Genomic DNA, 17,901 nt, shown 5'->3' with positions numbered 1-17,901 from the left:
TTTTCCACGGAACTTGTATTAAATTTTATGCACAACATCTCTTTTCGATGTTATCCCAGAAGCCACTCTTTCTTATAAATGATCATCTATGTATCATAAACAGTGCCTTAGTGGTTTCTTTTTCAAAAGCCACAGTCAATTTCAGTAGTATATTTAATAAAATAAGATAATGGAGGAAGATAGTTCAGTACATGTTTCATCAAAGCTTGTACTGCCTCATGTGTAAGAAGTACTGTGCCCATCACCTCACAAACACTAATTAATGCTCTTAGTATTAAGTCTCCTCCTCCTTTTAGTGCTTCACTTCAAAGAAGTCCTGCATCAATACGTAAGTGTTTCACTGTCTTTTAACACTGTCAAACTGTTTAAAACCTTTTTTGAAGACTATTACCTAATCTCTCCTATCTAGGAAATGTACTGTGAACATTTCTTTTTCTAACTCTTCTCCCCCTCCTTATCACTGCAGACACCATAATGTACAACTACTTACTATTCTGAGAAACAAAGGTGCTTCTGCAGTTGTGACTTCCAACCTAGTCAAAATAAATCAAAGTAGCTCCCCAGCCAGTAGAGGATTCCTCCCACCCGGTCCCCTGAGAGCCCTGTGACATGTAAATCACTTGACACTTTCCAGAAGGATGCTGTTCTCTACTATAAGCCTGGAGCACACCATTACCGATTACTACTTCCGCACTTACAGAGACAGACAACATGTTTATTTATACTGACACTTTGAAACTAGCTTATTTTCCTACTATAAAAAGTCATTTCTGTGAAAGACTTCTGCACCAGGAAAGAGGCAGACTGGGAATGAAGAACACCCTGTTCTCTACAGAATCCTTTTATTTTAAATTATGCAGATGGGGTACAATATACTAAATCTGCTCAGTAGAGAAAGGTAAAAAATACTGCACAGAGATGTGCTGCACACAGACATGTGTTAAGCGGTTAGATATATAGCTAAAGAAAAAAAGCATTTAGTAACAATAAAATAAAACCCCATCCTTAAGAAAATGCTAATTTAAAATCAGTCATATACTTTATAATGGAACAAACCGAACATAATATCTTAATTAAATAAATTTGGTCACTATGATAGTGGCTTTAGAACTTAATTAATTTATTTAATCCCAGCACCTACTCACTTACAAAAAGTCTGCAAGAAGCTTGTCAAGAAATCCCGCAAGAATTTTTACTACAGAGAAGTGTAAGCTATGCAATGAGTCTGATGTATTGCACAGATGCTGATTATATATGGCAATAAAATTGACAGCTCTTCTTTGCATTTTCCCCATCTGCTTTTAAAGTAAATGGCAAAAACAGCTGTCAGAAAACAGAAAATAGATTTCAGTGACGGGATTCAGTGCAGCTCCTTAATCTGAAGAACTGCAATACACAGCCAACCCATCTCTCATCATATGCAACATCTGCCAGGTTTAAGATTTTTTGTTTGTTTTTAAAATAAGGAAAAAGAAATGCTCTCCCTTTGCTACAGGAATCCTTGAGGCTATTAAACAAAGTACCTCATTTTTTTCTTTCCCAACAACTGCACCTCCAGAGTGCTTATAACCACTAAATGTCGGTTCTACCTTTAGCAGCAAAATAATTTTGTTGAAATCTGTGCTATCATCCATGTCTAACAAAACAAAAGATACATCTTGAATGACTATATTGCTTGTACTTTAGAATTTCAGTCTCTGATTCTATGTATTAATAAATCTGGTTGACGGTTATCTAAATATTTGCATATAAAGAATCACTGACAATGTTGCCTTAAAGCTTGCCAAGCTGTTAACACCCATTCTAATTGTTCTATCAAATTTTTCCTCAGGGGATTGATTGTAAATGACAGACGACTCCTTAGTCTGCATTACATCAAAAAAGTAACAAGAATTGTCATTCTAAAGCTATTAAGCAATTCATTGCATTTACTCAAAAGCAAGTCCCAAACCTGCATTTATTTCATTTTTCATCTCAGATGAAAAGAGAAAGAGCCATCTTATACTCTGAAACCTACAGCACCATTAACGATGATAGGCTTTACGTTCCTTAATTATTATAGATTCAGATTGCAGGCAAAATGTACCACTTCTTAAAGAATTATTTGCTCAGTACTTTGGCATCTGTCAGAGAGTGGCTCCAGTGCAATTAGCCTGAGTCACCTAAAGTCAAGTTAAAACCTCTCTAATTAGCCTATTTTTGATGAGAGTTGTTATACTATAAAAACTACTTGAGCTGCTCAAAGTAACTATATAAAGTTCACAGAAAAGAGTTGTAATCCTACTACGCTCTTGGCTCATCACAAGCAGTGACTTGTCAAACCTGTTCTCACTGAGCCGAAACGTGAGCCTGAGAATCCCACAGTTGTGCAAGACAAACACTGTGGTAGGAGACCTTACTACCTCTTAAATAGTACATGGACTTGCACCATGCATTTCACACAAAAATCTAAATGAAGCTTTTTAACTGAGAATACTTTTCATAAATAGTTGCTTCTTACTGGATCATGTATTTAACAACACGTAAACAATGAACAAATCATTCTATTGAGGGTGAAACACAAAATAATGAACAGTCTGTATCCCTAATTTCTTTTACAGTAACTTCATTGTTATTGCTGAGGAAAAGTTATCAGTAGTGAAGAGCCATTCATGAAAATAAAATCTGAGAGTAGCAACACCTTTGGAGTGTGGCACAGCTGCCAGAGATCTATAAAGGTTTTTCTGGAAGAGCCAGATGGGCCTTCTCAAGCTTCACTTCAGGCTGTATAAAATATTAATTTACTTCATGCTTTCATTATTTTCTCTCCCTTGGCAGAGTCAGAGATCCTCCAAAGTGCCTCCTCTTCAATATCCACCAAAAGTTTCACAACCCCACCTTGAGGTGGAATGGTGCTCATTCTGGCTAGTAACTACCAGTGTCTCTGGAAACCAGCCCAGGTTTCTCAAGTTCTTTGTCCAGTTGTATTCTGTGTCTCTACATACTCTGGATTGCTGAAACTATTCTCTTTCCTCTGAATTTACTTAATTTTTAAGATAGGACACAAGGGTAGGAAGAAAGCCAAAGATGCATGTGAACAATGGCAATGTAGAGCACATGCTAGTAAAGAGCAGGTTAAATATTCTACTTACAAAAATATCTGACAACTAAAATCTGTTAGAAAAAAAAAAACAACAACAACAAAAAGAACACCAAGCAAGCATAAAGCCACATGATTTACCTGCAATTTTCCAAATTAGGAAGACATTAGAGTAAGAGCATGACACATCATTTCTCTCTTGTGTGTTAAGCAGAAAGGATTAGCTATCAAATTAGCAAAACCATGTACTTTTGAGGCAGTCAAGTGGAATATATTTTAAGTTTTGCCTGAGAAATATTAAAGTAGGAATCCCAAAGATAAGTTTAATGTAATTCAGTGAAATCTGCACTGGTAAAATTAAATATCTTAATGTAAAAAGGCAATACCCAAATAGATTCCTTTGTTTCATATTTATACATTGCCTTATCGATAAAGATTTTTTCATTATTCACAAGTAATTATTGTGTGAAATTCTATGCATATATCACATGAAAATATTAAAATTATAGCAAATTTCTACATTTTTGATAAAGCAAACAAGCTATTTTGTTTTATATTGCAATGGACACAAATACTGTTTTTGTTAGGATATAATGACCTTCCACCAATCAAAGTATATAGAGAAAACTGTACTCACATCACTGATGACACAGATGAACTATCTAAACTGAGTGTGACCTGTGACAGGGAGTGGCAAGTCATAATACCTTTCTCGCAAAACGATGAAGTAATACTAAGTTTATTTTCATGCAAAGATTTTCAAAGTTAATGTCCCTATTTGCATTAACAGAGTAAACATGGCCAGGATGGCCTTTAAGATTAGGTGCTGTACAATGTGGAAAAGTTCAGTCACAGAGTATATTGACAGTAAAACTTTAGTTTCATGTCAGCTGTTTTGTACCAGATATTTCCATTGCATTAGGAACATTTTTTGGTCCTCCTCCATATGTGAAGCTATAGTCCTTCTGAATAAACTTCTAGGAAAAAGATAAAAGTGTATAAACTAATACATTATGAGGTGTCCCTGCCCATGGCAGGGGGGTTGGAACTAGATGATCTTGAGATCCTTTCCAATCCTAACTATTCTATGATTCTATGATTATAACTAATAACTATACATCTAAAAATCACATACTCTTACTTAATACAAGCTTTTGGACATAACGATGCAGCAACTTTTAAGCAAAACAGAAGAAAAAGCTCTATATTTTGCTGAAAAATTGACTGTCTCTCTAGTCCACTGGTAAGAAATTTGAATATCAAGCCCAATGTATAAGGCAGGATTGGTCTTTGAAGCCTCTGGGAAGAAAAGAGGATAAAAGAAGATTTGAAGAAAAGTATACATGAAGTACAGTTTAAGCATATATGAGAAAAGCTAATTTAAAAAACAAGGCAGCTAATGAAGTTACTCAGAAGTTTGGAAAGTTAGATTAAGAAATGAGAAAACATTAGGTAGAACATGTGAATTTGTCCACCAGGCATTTAGCAAATAGCAACATCTCCACAAAGTCCTTATCTTTTAATGTACTCTATTTCAATCCAGTAATTTCTGAAAATTCAAAAATCTGGCATATTTTTCTGACTTTCTACCAACCAAAGTATGTATCAGTATTCATGAACAACCAAATGTGACATTAATTATTTTTCTTATGCAGAAGTATTTTCACTTGACACCTGCATACACTGGCAGTATTGTATGCATTTGTTATGTCAGGAACTATGAAATAATATTTGATAAATCAGAAAAGTTTCAGAAAGAGCCACAAGAATAATTAAATGGCTGTGAAAAATTTTATTGTGAAACCAAACAAGCTCTTTGTTTAAGGTAGCATCAGAAGGTTAACACATGTTTTCTGGAAAACGACAGATATGGCTGTAGAGGATTCTTGCAAACTACTGAGAACAACACAGAGTGAAGGCTAATGGCTATGTGTGTATGTATGTATGTATGTATATATATATATATATATATATATATATAAACCAGCTTGGCAAAACCTTTCCAGAACTTCACTGGATGTGCAAGACTTTGATCTGACAGGTTAACTATTTAAGAAGTAAATTATATTTATGCATTGACATTATGTGCAAATCGTGAAAAGACCAATGTTTTGGTTTAAGCTAGAGAGCAGAAAAAAATGCAGACACTAGAAAACAATAATCAATTTAATGTCTTGTAACTTGCTGCATCCTCCCCTCAGCATTCAGACCCATTCCTTTCAAGCTGCGAAGATGCAGGGTTTGCTCTCATTTCTGTCAGGCTACTGTAAATAGCCAAATGACACTCTGAACTGCTAAATATAGAGAAAGCTGCCTTATCTCTGATGTTTCAGAGTTTTCATTCTATGTTAGTCTTTGAACTGCCTTCAATAAATTATCGTGGTTTAAGCCCAGCCAGTAACTCAGAAACACACAGCCACTCACTCATTCCCCTTCTTTCCCCCCTGTCTCCAGGTGGGATGGGAAGAACTGAAAGAATGCAAACCCTATGAGTTGAGATAACAACAGTCCAATAAATAAAATATAATATAAACCTACTACTAATAATAATGATAAGGAAAATAACAAGGGGAGAGAACATAAAACTAAAAGGGGAAAAGGAAAACAATAAACACAAGTGATGCACAATACAATTGCTCATTATCCAACTGATGGCCTTCAGGGTGATTACCCCCAGTTTATATACTGGGCATTATGTGCTGTGGTATGGAACACCCCTTTGGCTAGTTTGGGTCAGGTGTCCTGTCTCTGCTTCCTCCTGGCTTCTTGTGTCCCGCTTCACTGGTAGAGCAAGAGAGACTGTAAAATTCTTGATCAAAGTGTTTTAGCAACAGCTAAAACATCGGTGTGTTATCAGTGTTGCTCTCAGAGTAAAGCCTAAACACATAAATGTGCTTAAACCCTTCCCAAGTGACTTTTCTCTGTAAAGGGTCATCCTTGGAGGCATCTTTGCATCTCAATGTAAGAGTCTTACTGATGAATAGCTAATTATTTAAGGCTATACTTCAGACTTCTAGCTAAGAGTGAATTTAAAAAAAACTGAAATGGTGAAACTGTACACATGCCAAACTTAGCTTGGGAAAGATAAATACATGGAGCTTCCAGTTCTCAAATAAAAATCCTCAATTATGCAAAGCACTTCCCCAGCATCTGCAGCGTGATAAGGTCACTTGTTACTCTACCTTGGTGAAGTCCATCTGTCAAGTTCAGTTCTGTCAAATCTCATTTCCTTTCCCCTCTTTTGCTTCTTCTTTTTCTCCTTCCTCTCCTTATCCTTTCTCCCCCACCTTCTCCCCACCCCTTCTCCTTTAATATAATTTGAGTGTTACTGTGTGAAGCAATCTCAGGAGTGTTTAATCCTGCTTAATATCACATGGCTCACAAAGATGTAGTTGAGTGCTTGACATAATATGGAATCATTAATCAAAAGGCTTATGAAAACAAAGTATAAAGGAGAATAAGATCGAGGAATATGAAAGCATGAAGAAAACCAGTAAAAATCAGGAAGGTGAGACAAGACTGATGGGACAACTTAAGAAACTCATGGGAAATGTAAATAGAGTTACCATGTAACAACTGTACAGCTTCAGTTTTAGCATTCAAACATTAGAAAGCTCCATTCACAAGAAAGAACAACTTTATTTTCAAGGCAATAGTAATTAGAAAGTCAGTTGCTTAGTTAACAATGGCTACCTTCCAGGCACCCTCCCCTCCAGCAAACCTTCCTCTCCCCGAAAATACCATTGTAGTGACTATTACCTTTCTAGAAAAGAAACGAATTTAATTAAATGCTTCCTTTGATTAATTAAATAGTTTTAACATAAACAAAAATTAAGGAAAAAGATTAATTTAAGTCCATGCTTTTCTGCTTAAGAAAAATCATTTATACAAAGCTGTGGTCATCAGTGCAGGTAATTCCTCCCTTTACTGGAAACAGTTATCACAATTGTATTTCTTTTCTTTTATTCATAATACTACAGTAAGGAAAGAGAGTTTAGAACCACTCAGACTCATAGTCCAAGCCACAGAAGAGAAAATCAGCAGCACTTTTGTGAGGTAGTCTTGCTCATTAATGGCTTTTTAGCCCCTTCTTTCTAAAGAAGAACCTGTCACTTACCCACACCATTCTTAGAAGGTACCAGTACAGTTAATAGAACTGCTGCTGGATCGCTATTTGAAGATTTCTGATTGTCCGATTGAACATGTGCCAAAAAGCTCCTATTTAAAGGGAACCAAAGTTATTTCTTCTGATCACTCGAAGAATTTTCACACAGAGGGTGAGTTTTAAAATGCAACCAAATGAAAAGAGATAAATGGTGCTGCAAAACTAAAATGTGGAAGGAATGATAGCATAGAGGCTGATAAATGCTATTGCCACTGGAAAGGCTATACTTTCTAAAATCAGTTAAGATAATAGTTTTGAACCTTAAGAATTACTTTTAATGCCTTTAATATATGAGCTGTATGACAAAGGTGGAAAGACCTAGGTGCATTAGACCACTGGAGTTGGTTAAGCTCAATAGATTGAACATGCATGTGAAAGAGCATCCCATAAAGATTTCTGGAAAATGGGACAGGTTAAACAACAAATATAAATCAACTTCAGTGTTGATGTTTCTAATGAATGAATAATGAATCATGCTTGGCTTAAGTCAAGACAAAAAGGCAACAGTAAGGCACAGTAAGTAATAAAACTATGAAGACCATCAATATGCAGTATTTGTGGGCAATGTATTTTACTCACAATATTTGCAATACATACATTAATATAATAGGGCTAATTTTAGGGAATTTTTTGAAGTTTAAAGTTACACAAATGTTTCCTGCCTGTCATTTATAGCATGAAATGTTCCCATTTGACCCAGTGGCAAAGGTTCACCAGTGCGCCTTTTTAATTCTGTGCTTTCTGCAGAATGAGTAGGTGCACTAAAATTGTGTAGTCTTGGTGCTCCATCAATTATTTTGTTTTTTCAAATATATATGGAATATTAAGTATTTCTTTCTCAAATAATATTATATATTGATTGAGCAGACCCTGGGAAGAAAAGTTTAGGTATTCTTACTTAGCTTTGTGTAAGTTTATTTACATAATAAAGAGAAGAATTAATTTTGCAGAAAGGGTGTAACTGGTACAGATAGAATTTTATTAAGCCAGTAAGGATTAAGAATTACATTTCCTGAGATGCTGAATACTTAATTTTGCTCTGAGCTTTATCACACCAGAAGGAAAAGAAGAGGACACAATAGTATTTGTTCTCCCTCCATTTTCACTGGCAGCTACTTGGAGATAAGCAGTCCTGTTACTGAAGGCATCCTTCCCAAGAGGTACTTGGCAGACAATGCATTGCCTGCAAATTGACTTGATGTAACGGGAATCGCTAGTTTTAGCCAACTGACTTGTGTACTAATTGAGAAGTCAGACAGCAGTATGAAAAAACTGTCCCAGCAACAGTCTGACAGTCACCTGTACATCCAATGCAATGGAACAAAACAGTATTTTGGCAACTTCTTCTGCCTCCTCCAGCTCCCACCAACAAGGAATGCCTGCTCATTCCTCAACCACTTTAACTTCCAGTGCAAAATCGTGTTTCTCAACGGTTTAGGGGCTATCACACCAACTTCAGAAACGGGGGGGGGGGGGGGAGCCTGTAGTGCAGTGCAAGTACATAGTTTCCTTGCCAGCTTTGCTACAGAAGCAGTAGCCATCAGCAGAGAAGACAGCTTCTACTGTCTTAAAATGTCATCCCAAAACAGCTGTGCAGCAGAACTATCAAGGCAAGGAAAAGTCACAGCATCAGTATTAGACTCTAAACAGAAAGCCTTTTCTGTTCTGCAAAGATCTAACTCAGAGCTTTAACATGCAAAATTTATTCTATTGAAACTGTGTTTGATACTTCAAAAATTCAACATTATATTTAAAGGGTTTTTTATCACATTATTTAGATGCAAGTTAATTTATCAACCCTCAGGGGGTAAAGAAAAGCATAGAATTATCAACGTACACTTTAAACCTACTTATATACACCAGAAGGATGGAGAACAAAATGATTAATACCACTTAGATTTTATGCAGCATTGTCCCAGATGGACTGACAATGTAATGAATACAAAGTATTTTCATGTAGAAACAGGTCAGACAACATTTTATTTAAAGGAAGTTTCTCTTGAGCAAAAATAAATCAGTGCTTCATAGGGTACCAAGGAGTTGACCAAGGAGGTTAGGCTTTCCATTGAGAGAAGGATAGAAGAAATGGATGGAGAACACGGCAAAACATCACAAAACCATGAGCATGCATTGAAGGTAAACTTAAGAAGAACCTCAAGAAAAAAAGTATTATGCACCTTCAATAACTAAATATGGATTATATTCTTATTAAGAGTAACCTGCTCTTGTTAAGAGTAACCTGCGAAGTAAGAGGCTGAAATGGATGAAAGAATGAAATGTAACAAAAATAAGTTGTCAAATTTTAAGCAACTCCATAATGGAGGGCTGACAATAAAGTTTCATGTTAGCCTCATGGGAAAAGGTTATTCACATGAGATACAACAAAGAAGAGACAAAAGGCAGAAATGGCACCAGAGGTGTTTGTGGATCATGAAGTTTTTTGAAGCATAGCATGACATGCTGGTAGTACTCCGCACTGGATTCTACAAATACAGGTTATAAGCAGGTGACAACATCACAGGGCAGAGAAACTAGTCCAGAGACAGGGGATTTGAAAGTATTATGGATTTATCAAATGTTCCTGTCAATGAAGTATAATGATAATGTTGGGTTTTCTCATTACACTGGCATTCACTTGTATGTATCTGTTCAGTATAAAACAAAATAAGTTTAGCTTTCTATTGCTCTATCCACTATTACACCAGCTTTTGAATAAATGTAAGTTCATATGTCTTACGGCATCAGTGGTGCTATTTAACTGAAAAATACTGTGATCTGCATACTATTTAGCCTGAACTTACAAACTAAATACAATACACAGAGAGATAACAGATAGTTTACACTATACAACTATAAAGTATATATATTAAAGCACAGTGTATATACTCTACATATTTATATCAGCAAATGCATACGTATTTATCTATATTAATGATTATGGATCTCATAATGCAAAAAAGCTCACTCTGGGATTTGAAAACTAGCAGGAAGCATTGAGCCTCAGTTTGCAATCTGTTAAATTTCTTAGTCAAGTGCTGGAGGCCTTGTTATGTTTTTACTCTCTTTTCCTCTCCAGGCCAGTAAAATGCTGAAGGTCATACCAGTCCATGCTTAAAACCCAGCAGCATTTATTACATAGAAAGTATAGCAAACAGATTAGTAGAAAACACATTCCTATTATGTAAATTCCCATTTGCTTTTTACTTTAAGCACATTTCTTTTGATAGTGGATTTAGAGTCAACTTGCAACTTCCACACTGTATTGTTTCTTTGGAAGTGATGATCCTTAAAATATAGACTCAGGAGCACCCTTGCAAACCCTACTACCAAATTTCTTAAGGAAGTACAGATGTTAAATTCACGTACCCACTGTAAATTATGTAGTTCTAAAAGTCATGCAGAAGTCAGTCTTCAAGTGTCTGTAATCACTATTCATTCAGTAGTTAGCAGAAGAAATATAGTGGAAAATGTTGGAAATATACTTCCCACTTCTTTCCTGCAATATTTTTCCTTCCTTTTTATGCACACACATGTACATGCAAGTAAAAAAGCCAGCATACAACTCAATGAAAATAGTCTGTGCAGCCTTTCAAGGCACTGTGCAGGGATTTTCTGAAGTAGTCATTTTATTTGCAAGCAGAGGAATTTTTCTGAGAGGGGTGAAAGGTAAAAGTGTTTGTATTATATAGCAGAATGACTGAATTGGGTCAGATAAGGTCAGCCAGCTCAGTCTCAACAGCAGTAATAACGAAGATGAGAGGTGTGATTATTATTCACATCATAAGAAGAAACCATAGTAGTTCTAATTCTGTGAAGTTCAAAACACAGGTCAGAAATCAACAAACCATATGATTGCCTACAAATTCTTAAACTGTACTTTATTTCTTGAAATCTCATTGTGGACACTCATTCTTGAAATTTCAAGATCTTACATACAAAAGGATGTATGTTCTGGAAATCTCTTCCCTTTCACTTCAAGTATCTGTTTCCTTCACTTCCCCTATCTGAAATTCTTAGTATCATATCATCAAGGTGCTCACAAGCTTTTTATTCTGAGTACTCTCTCCTACTCATTTACTTCTAGACAGACCCTCCTTACCAGGTTGTTAGCATAGCTACTTTCCCACTATTTCCCTAAAGAGAATTCTTACTTCCCTTCCAAAGCACAGCTTCCACCATCCCCCAAAATGCTCATGCTGATGAGCCCCTGCCCATCTCTTCAGCAAGCTCACCTGCTTTCATTTCTCCCCTTCAAAGAAGACAATGCAAAAATAACTTTTCTTCTGTACCCTCACAACCTCTCAGCCACATTGTTCTTGAAGCCTGCAGGCCCTATAGCACCTTTGCTATAACCTATGCTAAGGACATTGCTGTACTTTTTGTGAACTTTTCTGCTTTATATGACAAGTCACACAACCTTATTAGCATGCATGCTCTTCTATACACAAGTATATGGTATCAACATTATGACTATACCACAGATCCCATTCAAACACCTTAGCTTTGCTTTCCCAGATTACCCTCTGGGGATACTGTTTTAGCAGAATACTAATTATGGGTAATATAGGCTGCTCATCTTTCATGCAAGAATATGATTCTCTAATAGCGAGTCTGACAAATAAAGTGACTGAAAGTGTCAAAGTGTCATTGTTCAACCCCAGCTAGCAACTCAACTCAATGCAGCTGCTTACTCACAACCCCAACAATGGGATGGAGGATGGAATCAGAAAGCTAAATTGAGAAAACTCATGGGTTGAGATAAAGACAATTTAAGAGGTAAAGAAAAAGCTGTGCAAACAAGCAAAGCAACACAAGGAATTTGTTCACCACTTCTCATAGGCAGGCAGGTTTTCAGCCATCTCCAGGAAAGCAGGGCTCTGTCATAATGGTTACTTGGGAATAAAAATTACATCACTTCCAACATCCCCTCCTTCCTTTTTCCCCCAGCTTTAAATGCTGAGCGTGGCATCATATAGTATAGGATATCCCTTGAGTTATTTGTGGTCAGCTGTCCTAGCCGTTCCACCTCCCAACTCCTTGTGCACTTCAAGCCTGGTGGGGTGGTGTGAGGAGCAGAAAAGGCCTTAACTTGGTGTAAGCACTGCTCAGCAGTAACGATAACATCCTTGTATTATCAACACTGTTTTCAGCACAGGCCCCAAGCATAGGCCCATACTAGCTACTACAAAGAAACTTAACTCTAACCTAGCCAAAACCAGCACAGCGAGCAACCCTGAAGGCAAAGAGATTTATAGCCTGCAGTGAAAAATACACTCATTTGCAGAAAAGCAAGTATTCCCTAACTCTTTTTAAACCAAATCAGAATGCATTTTTAACTATGGATTGTGAGTAGTACATACAAAACTAACTCGTAAGAGAACATAAAGGTCTTAAATATTTTCATACACCTTCATATTCCTTTTATATCTGAATTTGAATGTGTATTGAAAAAAATTTACCCTACAGAATGCATTAATTTATACAAACAACAAAAAGGGATACATAGGAAAAAACCTGATTTCTGCAAGTTCATCCAAAAAAAATCAGATTACGCACATTTCAGTAATGGTTTCTGGAAGGTTTGTGGGAATCTCAGTAAGGCCTTTCCCACGACAGTCCACAATATTGTTACTACAGGTGCATGCAGTAGGGCAATGCAAGACACTGCAGGATGGAGCCATGAAGGACTGGTGACCTGCAAAGGAAAAGAGTTTCTCTTAAAATTGCATAATACTGTCAAATAGTTTTTCAGTTTACTTCAACAGTAAAACACCACATTTTATACTTCTTTGAAAAATTTAAGTCAGAACTTCTAGAACAAACATTGTAGCCTGTCAATATTTTTGAATTGTGTTAATTTAAATACCCAGTTGATAGCAACATGCTGATACAATAGTGAGAGATAAAAGACAAAGGCTCAACTATTGGGCTTTCATTACATCATTACTTCTTTTGCAACTTGCATTCAAAATCATCTTGTTAAAGGGTAACTATGATCCATTTGTCATGTATATTTTATTTATTCTGTGTTTTTAAAACTAATTAATGATTTATTTAGTTTTAAAAATTTTATGTAGTATTAAAAATGCATGCCAACAGAAATGAATGAACTTTGCTACAAAAAAATGAAGTCTTGCTAGTTATGTTTTATTTAGCGAATACTTATTTGAGCATATTTCTTGACTTACATATCACTTACAATTTTGGAGTTAAGACATTTTCGTTCACTGACACAAAATTAAACAAAAGCTTTGACTTCTCAGGTCATACTCTGTGTTGGCTCAGCAGAATTCTTCCTCCCACAATTTACCATTCTTACTAACTCAGGTGGCTAATTTACACAACTTCCCCCCTTCCCCCAAGTTCTTGTGCTATATGTCAAACTCAGCATTTATAATAGCACTCAAACATAATAATTTCATACTTATGAATGTTTTAGAAAGTAAACAACTTACTATCTCTTCTTGAAAGTAAATAGATTACACATTTTATAATATATTAATGCACTCATTCTTGTATTGATTTAATGATACAGAGTTGTTGTCTTGAAATGATACAGAAAGGCACAAAGGGATGAAAAAGGCATGAAACCCTCTTTTTCTTTTTAAGGTAAAAAAGGTAGAGACTGTTTTGAAATTCTGAGGGGAAAAAACCCTTTGTGACTATGTAACCACAACTGAATCTAAGATCTCTCTTGTATTTAATGTCATATCTAAACGTAGCAAGGGGACATTGATAACGTAAGCTGAAGCCACTGCTGTTCCTGCTTACAACTTCAAATAGCAACTTCTCAAGTTTTAAATTACCGAAAAGTTTAGTCTTTTAAGGCCAGATTAGATGGGGCTTTGAGCAACCTGGTCTAGTGGAAAGTGTACCTGCTCATGGCAGGGCGTTGGAACTAGATGATCTTTAATGTCCCTTCGAACTCAAACTGATTCTATGAGATAGAAGTTTACAGTATAATAATTTGATTTCACATTTATGTATGTGTTACAGAAGCACAAACAGCTGCCAAAATTAATGCCACATGCTACTTTTTATAACAACAGGCAGGAAACATTTCACCTGCCTTTATTAAACAAAAATCCATGGAGAAAACATGGTTACCCCCTTTCTAAAAATCAGTATTATAGTGAACAAATTATAAAACTGTTCTTGACACTTGGGCTCTCCATTTACAAATAAAAGACATGAAGTGATCCTGTTAGGAGCCCTTTTAAGTGTACATAAAGACAGAATTAACAGCAAGAATACTGTTATCATTTGCCATGTGATGATGGCAGTGCCTTACACTGTCAGGGATTGTTTAAAGACAAAACCTTGTGCTTTCTGTAAAACTCTTTTAAAAGCACAGATCCGTGCAAATTTTTGAATATTTGGCAATAGGCTTCTGTGAGTCTGCAGAAAATCAACTAGTAGAAACAACCTGTTGAATCACTGACAAGCCAGATAGGTATATTCCAGCTATTTTCTAATATTTTTGAGGAAACTTGAAACTGTAAGCAAATTTTACAGATTTTTTTCAATCTGAGTCTACAAATATTTGTATAAGAAAGAAAAAACTTGCCTTCTTCCTCATCTAGAAGATATGAACAAAGGAAAAAAATGAATAGAGAAAATGTGATTAGTAATGAACTGTTAATCATTTCATTATCTCATATCAGAAAATAACCTGATGCACTAAAGCATACCAATAACATTCGGAAAGTAACTTAGGGATTCAGAATATCATTCAAACTGCAGAAAACAGCAAGAAGAAAACACAACAACTTGTAAAGTTGAAAAAGAATAATTTTGTGTTACTAAAGGCCTTAAGTTCTCAGCCAGTGAGCCTTTTTATTTCATATTCCTCATCTCTCCCCCACGATTATAATTTTAGGAAGCTATATAATCTGTGTGAATGCAGCATTCACACTAAATTTGTAAGGCCAGAAGCACACCTACACAAAATACAAATGGTGATAAAACTGATTAGCTTATTTTTCAATAAACATTAATGCTTGGATTATGCAAAAGCTAGCAAAAGTCAACATGCAGCAGTAGCAATCACCGCTGAGCTGTTGGTAGCTGTGTTTTAAAACAGGGCTTGGTGAGTGCATCCCTTACCACTGCAGACAAACTCCCGCTTTTGGACCTCGGCTACATTGTGTCCCCGGAGGTGGGATGGCCCCATGCACTGGGTGTAGAGGCCAACCCGCGGCCGCTGCCGCAGCCAGTCAGACAACCAGGCCAGGTGGCAATCACAGTAGAGGTTGTTGGAATGAAGACGACTGCATGGAAGAAAACATGGAAATACTTTTAAATTAGGGAGAACAAACAGAAAAACAACCAACTTGCCCAGCCCCACCCTTCTGCGAGCAACTATACCTTGATAAAAGTTGTTAATGACAAAGCAATTTTTCATGTTTCTCATTGGGCATTAATTGCTAATAAATAAAACTATACAAACATCAAAATTACTTTTTATTTGTGGTCTAATTAATTGCCTGAAAAAAGAAGGCTAACTAATAAAGTCACCTATCTGTAATTTCTTTTGTCTGAAAGAAAGAAGTAAATACACAAGAGCTTGAAAAGTGCTGTGAGACTGTAGTCCAAATAATGAATAACACAAAAATGTCTCAAGCAAATTGCCCTATAGTGATAATATACTGTCAGAAAAAAATAGTTAATAAGAGATTTGGTTTCCAATTAGATATATCTGTAAGTCTGGCCATTATAATTCTTTATAGAAACAGCCTACAAAATCCCTTTAACAGGTCAGATTCATTTTCTGCTGAACAAGACAGAGTAATAACTCAATATAAACTACCTTCTTTCACATCCCTTTCTGATTTCCTCTCTTTTTGTTTAATTACAGAAAAGGGGATTAGCTGCTTTTGGCTCCTAGCGACCTATGTTCTAAGCAATGCCTGAAATGAAAAGACCAAATGGCAGCAAGCAATGAAATTAAGTAAGTCGCCTCTCTGTTGGCAGGGTCCAACACAAGACCATGGCTCCTTGCCAAGTGGCAAAAAGCACTTTGCCATTGATAAAATATCAGACAAATGTATCCAGTGAATTAGGCAAATTACTTTTCTCTGGCTCTTACATTTTCTCAGACTACAGAAAAAGATGTCCATGGTTATAAATCAAATCCTTACTCAGAATCATCTGTAACAGTGTAATGACATTTTGGTTCTCTTTAGCTGATGTACTCAATCCTAACTATATAACTGGAAAGAAAGTGCAAGAAAAACAGAATTTAGACAAGGGGGTGTAATTAATCCATTAAAAAATTAAACCTCTAAGGCAACATGAAATGTGTAACCAACATAAAAAGATGATTTTAATAACTCATATCCCCCCCTCCTATATTAGAAAATTAAAGAAATTAAAGGCAATGCATTTTCCTGTACTATCTCTTGGGTAGATGCTTTGTAAATATAGCTCACAATACAGCACACTCATTCAGTACAATCTGTGGCCAGCTGTAGGCAAGAGCACCATTGCAAATTAGAACTAATGCTGCTGAAATCAATGCCGTTACACAAGTATATTCTGATTGCAAATAAGATGTTGCAGCTATAATATAGGGCTCTGTATGTCCATTTTCTTTTGTTTCCAAAATAAATTTTCAAAAGATGAAATATCCCACCAAAAAAGTGTAAATGTTGCTAAGTTGATTCACTGTGATTTGTAGTTCAGAATAGAAACTATTTGAAGGTTTGAAAGAGTTACAGACATTCATGCTTTCAACTCCCAGACCTGAAAGAATGGAATTAAAGTCTATTATCAAACTATAACTGAGGCCAGCAAAAGCCTTTGGTCAGCTGTGTTTAAGTACTCATGTATTTATCCAAGCAAGAATAGTTACAAGTCTGTTACAAAATCAACAGAAATATTCACCTGCATGAAGTTTCTTCAGTTATAAAAGGTGTGTTAACTTGAGTGAATAGCCCTACTGATTTCAAAACAGTTCTGCTACCCAACATATGTAAAAGGAAATGGACAGGCTCTTTGTAAGAGTAGCTCTTTAATAGCAAGAGCTACTCTTGAACTCTGATAGAAACACCCCATTCACTTTTTATTCCAGCTTCAGTGGCAAAGCTGTTTCAGGGAGTCCCAGGACTAAACCTTGATATATTCTGGTTTTGCCACTCAATATAATACACATTTATTCTTAGTTCAGTAAAAACATACAAAAGAAATAACTGCAAACTGTGTCACTTGTATATCCAATCTTTTCACCGCAATTTGCTTTAGGAGCCTGAAGTCTTTGTGAAAATCATAACCTCTAAAAATGGGGACCTTATTGTAAATGCTGACACAACTTTAATTATAATAGCACTACTGGATGATGTTATAATTTTATGTTACAAAGAATGTTGGAGAGCCAGTTTAGTTTAATTAGGTCTGCTAGCAGTACAGTAATAAAAGCATAAAGACTTCCCATTTATCAAATCTGACAGCCAATCAAAGATTCTTCCATGTTCCTAAATGAAATGTGACCCATTCAATAGCTCAAAGTAAAACAATTTTTTTTTTTTACTTTCAAAAAACATCAATTTCTTTCTCTATACAGCTGTAACATATAAAAGCAAATCCCCCCTGCCCTCATCTTTGTTGTTAGAAGGTGAGCTTTTCTATGACTGAATATAGCACTAAGGAAAAGCCAGCT

The 17,901-nt window shown here is 35.8% G+C and overlaps 1 protein-coding gene across 3 annotated transcripts in view; it reads right to left on the bottom strand.

Annotated features, from left to right (window-relative positions):
• SLIT2 (slit guidance ligand 2) overlaps nt 1-17,901 on the bottom strand; it is a 262,240-nt gene that overhangs the window by 74,274 nt on the left and 170,065 nt on the right. For all 3 annotated transcript variants that reach the window (XM_005148463.3, XM_031048373.2, XM_005148464.3), the window contains exons 8-9: nt 15,351-15,514; nt 12,801-12,939 (exon numbers count right to left, since the gene is read on the bottom strand). In XM_005148463.3, coding sequence (XP_005148520.1) covers nt 12,801-12,939; nt 15,351-15,514 — 303 coding nt within the window. The remainder of the gene's footprint in view (nt 1-12,800; nt 12,940-15,350; nt 15,515-17,901) is intronic.

Source organism: Melopsittacus undulatus, chromosome 7 (genome assembly GCF_012275295.1).
Source record: "Melopsittacus undulatus isolate bMelUnd1 chromosome 7, bMelUnd1.mat.Z, whole genome shotgun sequence".
NCBI classification, from domain to species: domain Eukaryota; kingdom Metazoa; phylum Chordata; class Aves; order Psittaciformes; family Psittaculidae; genus Melopsittacus; species Melopsittacus undulatus.
Note: the sequence above shows the minus strand (reverse complement) of the source record. Positions and strands in the feature narration are given on the sequence as shown.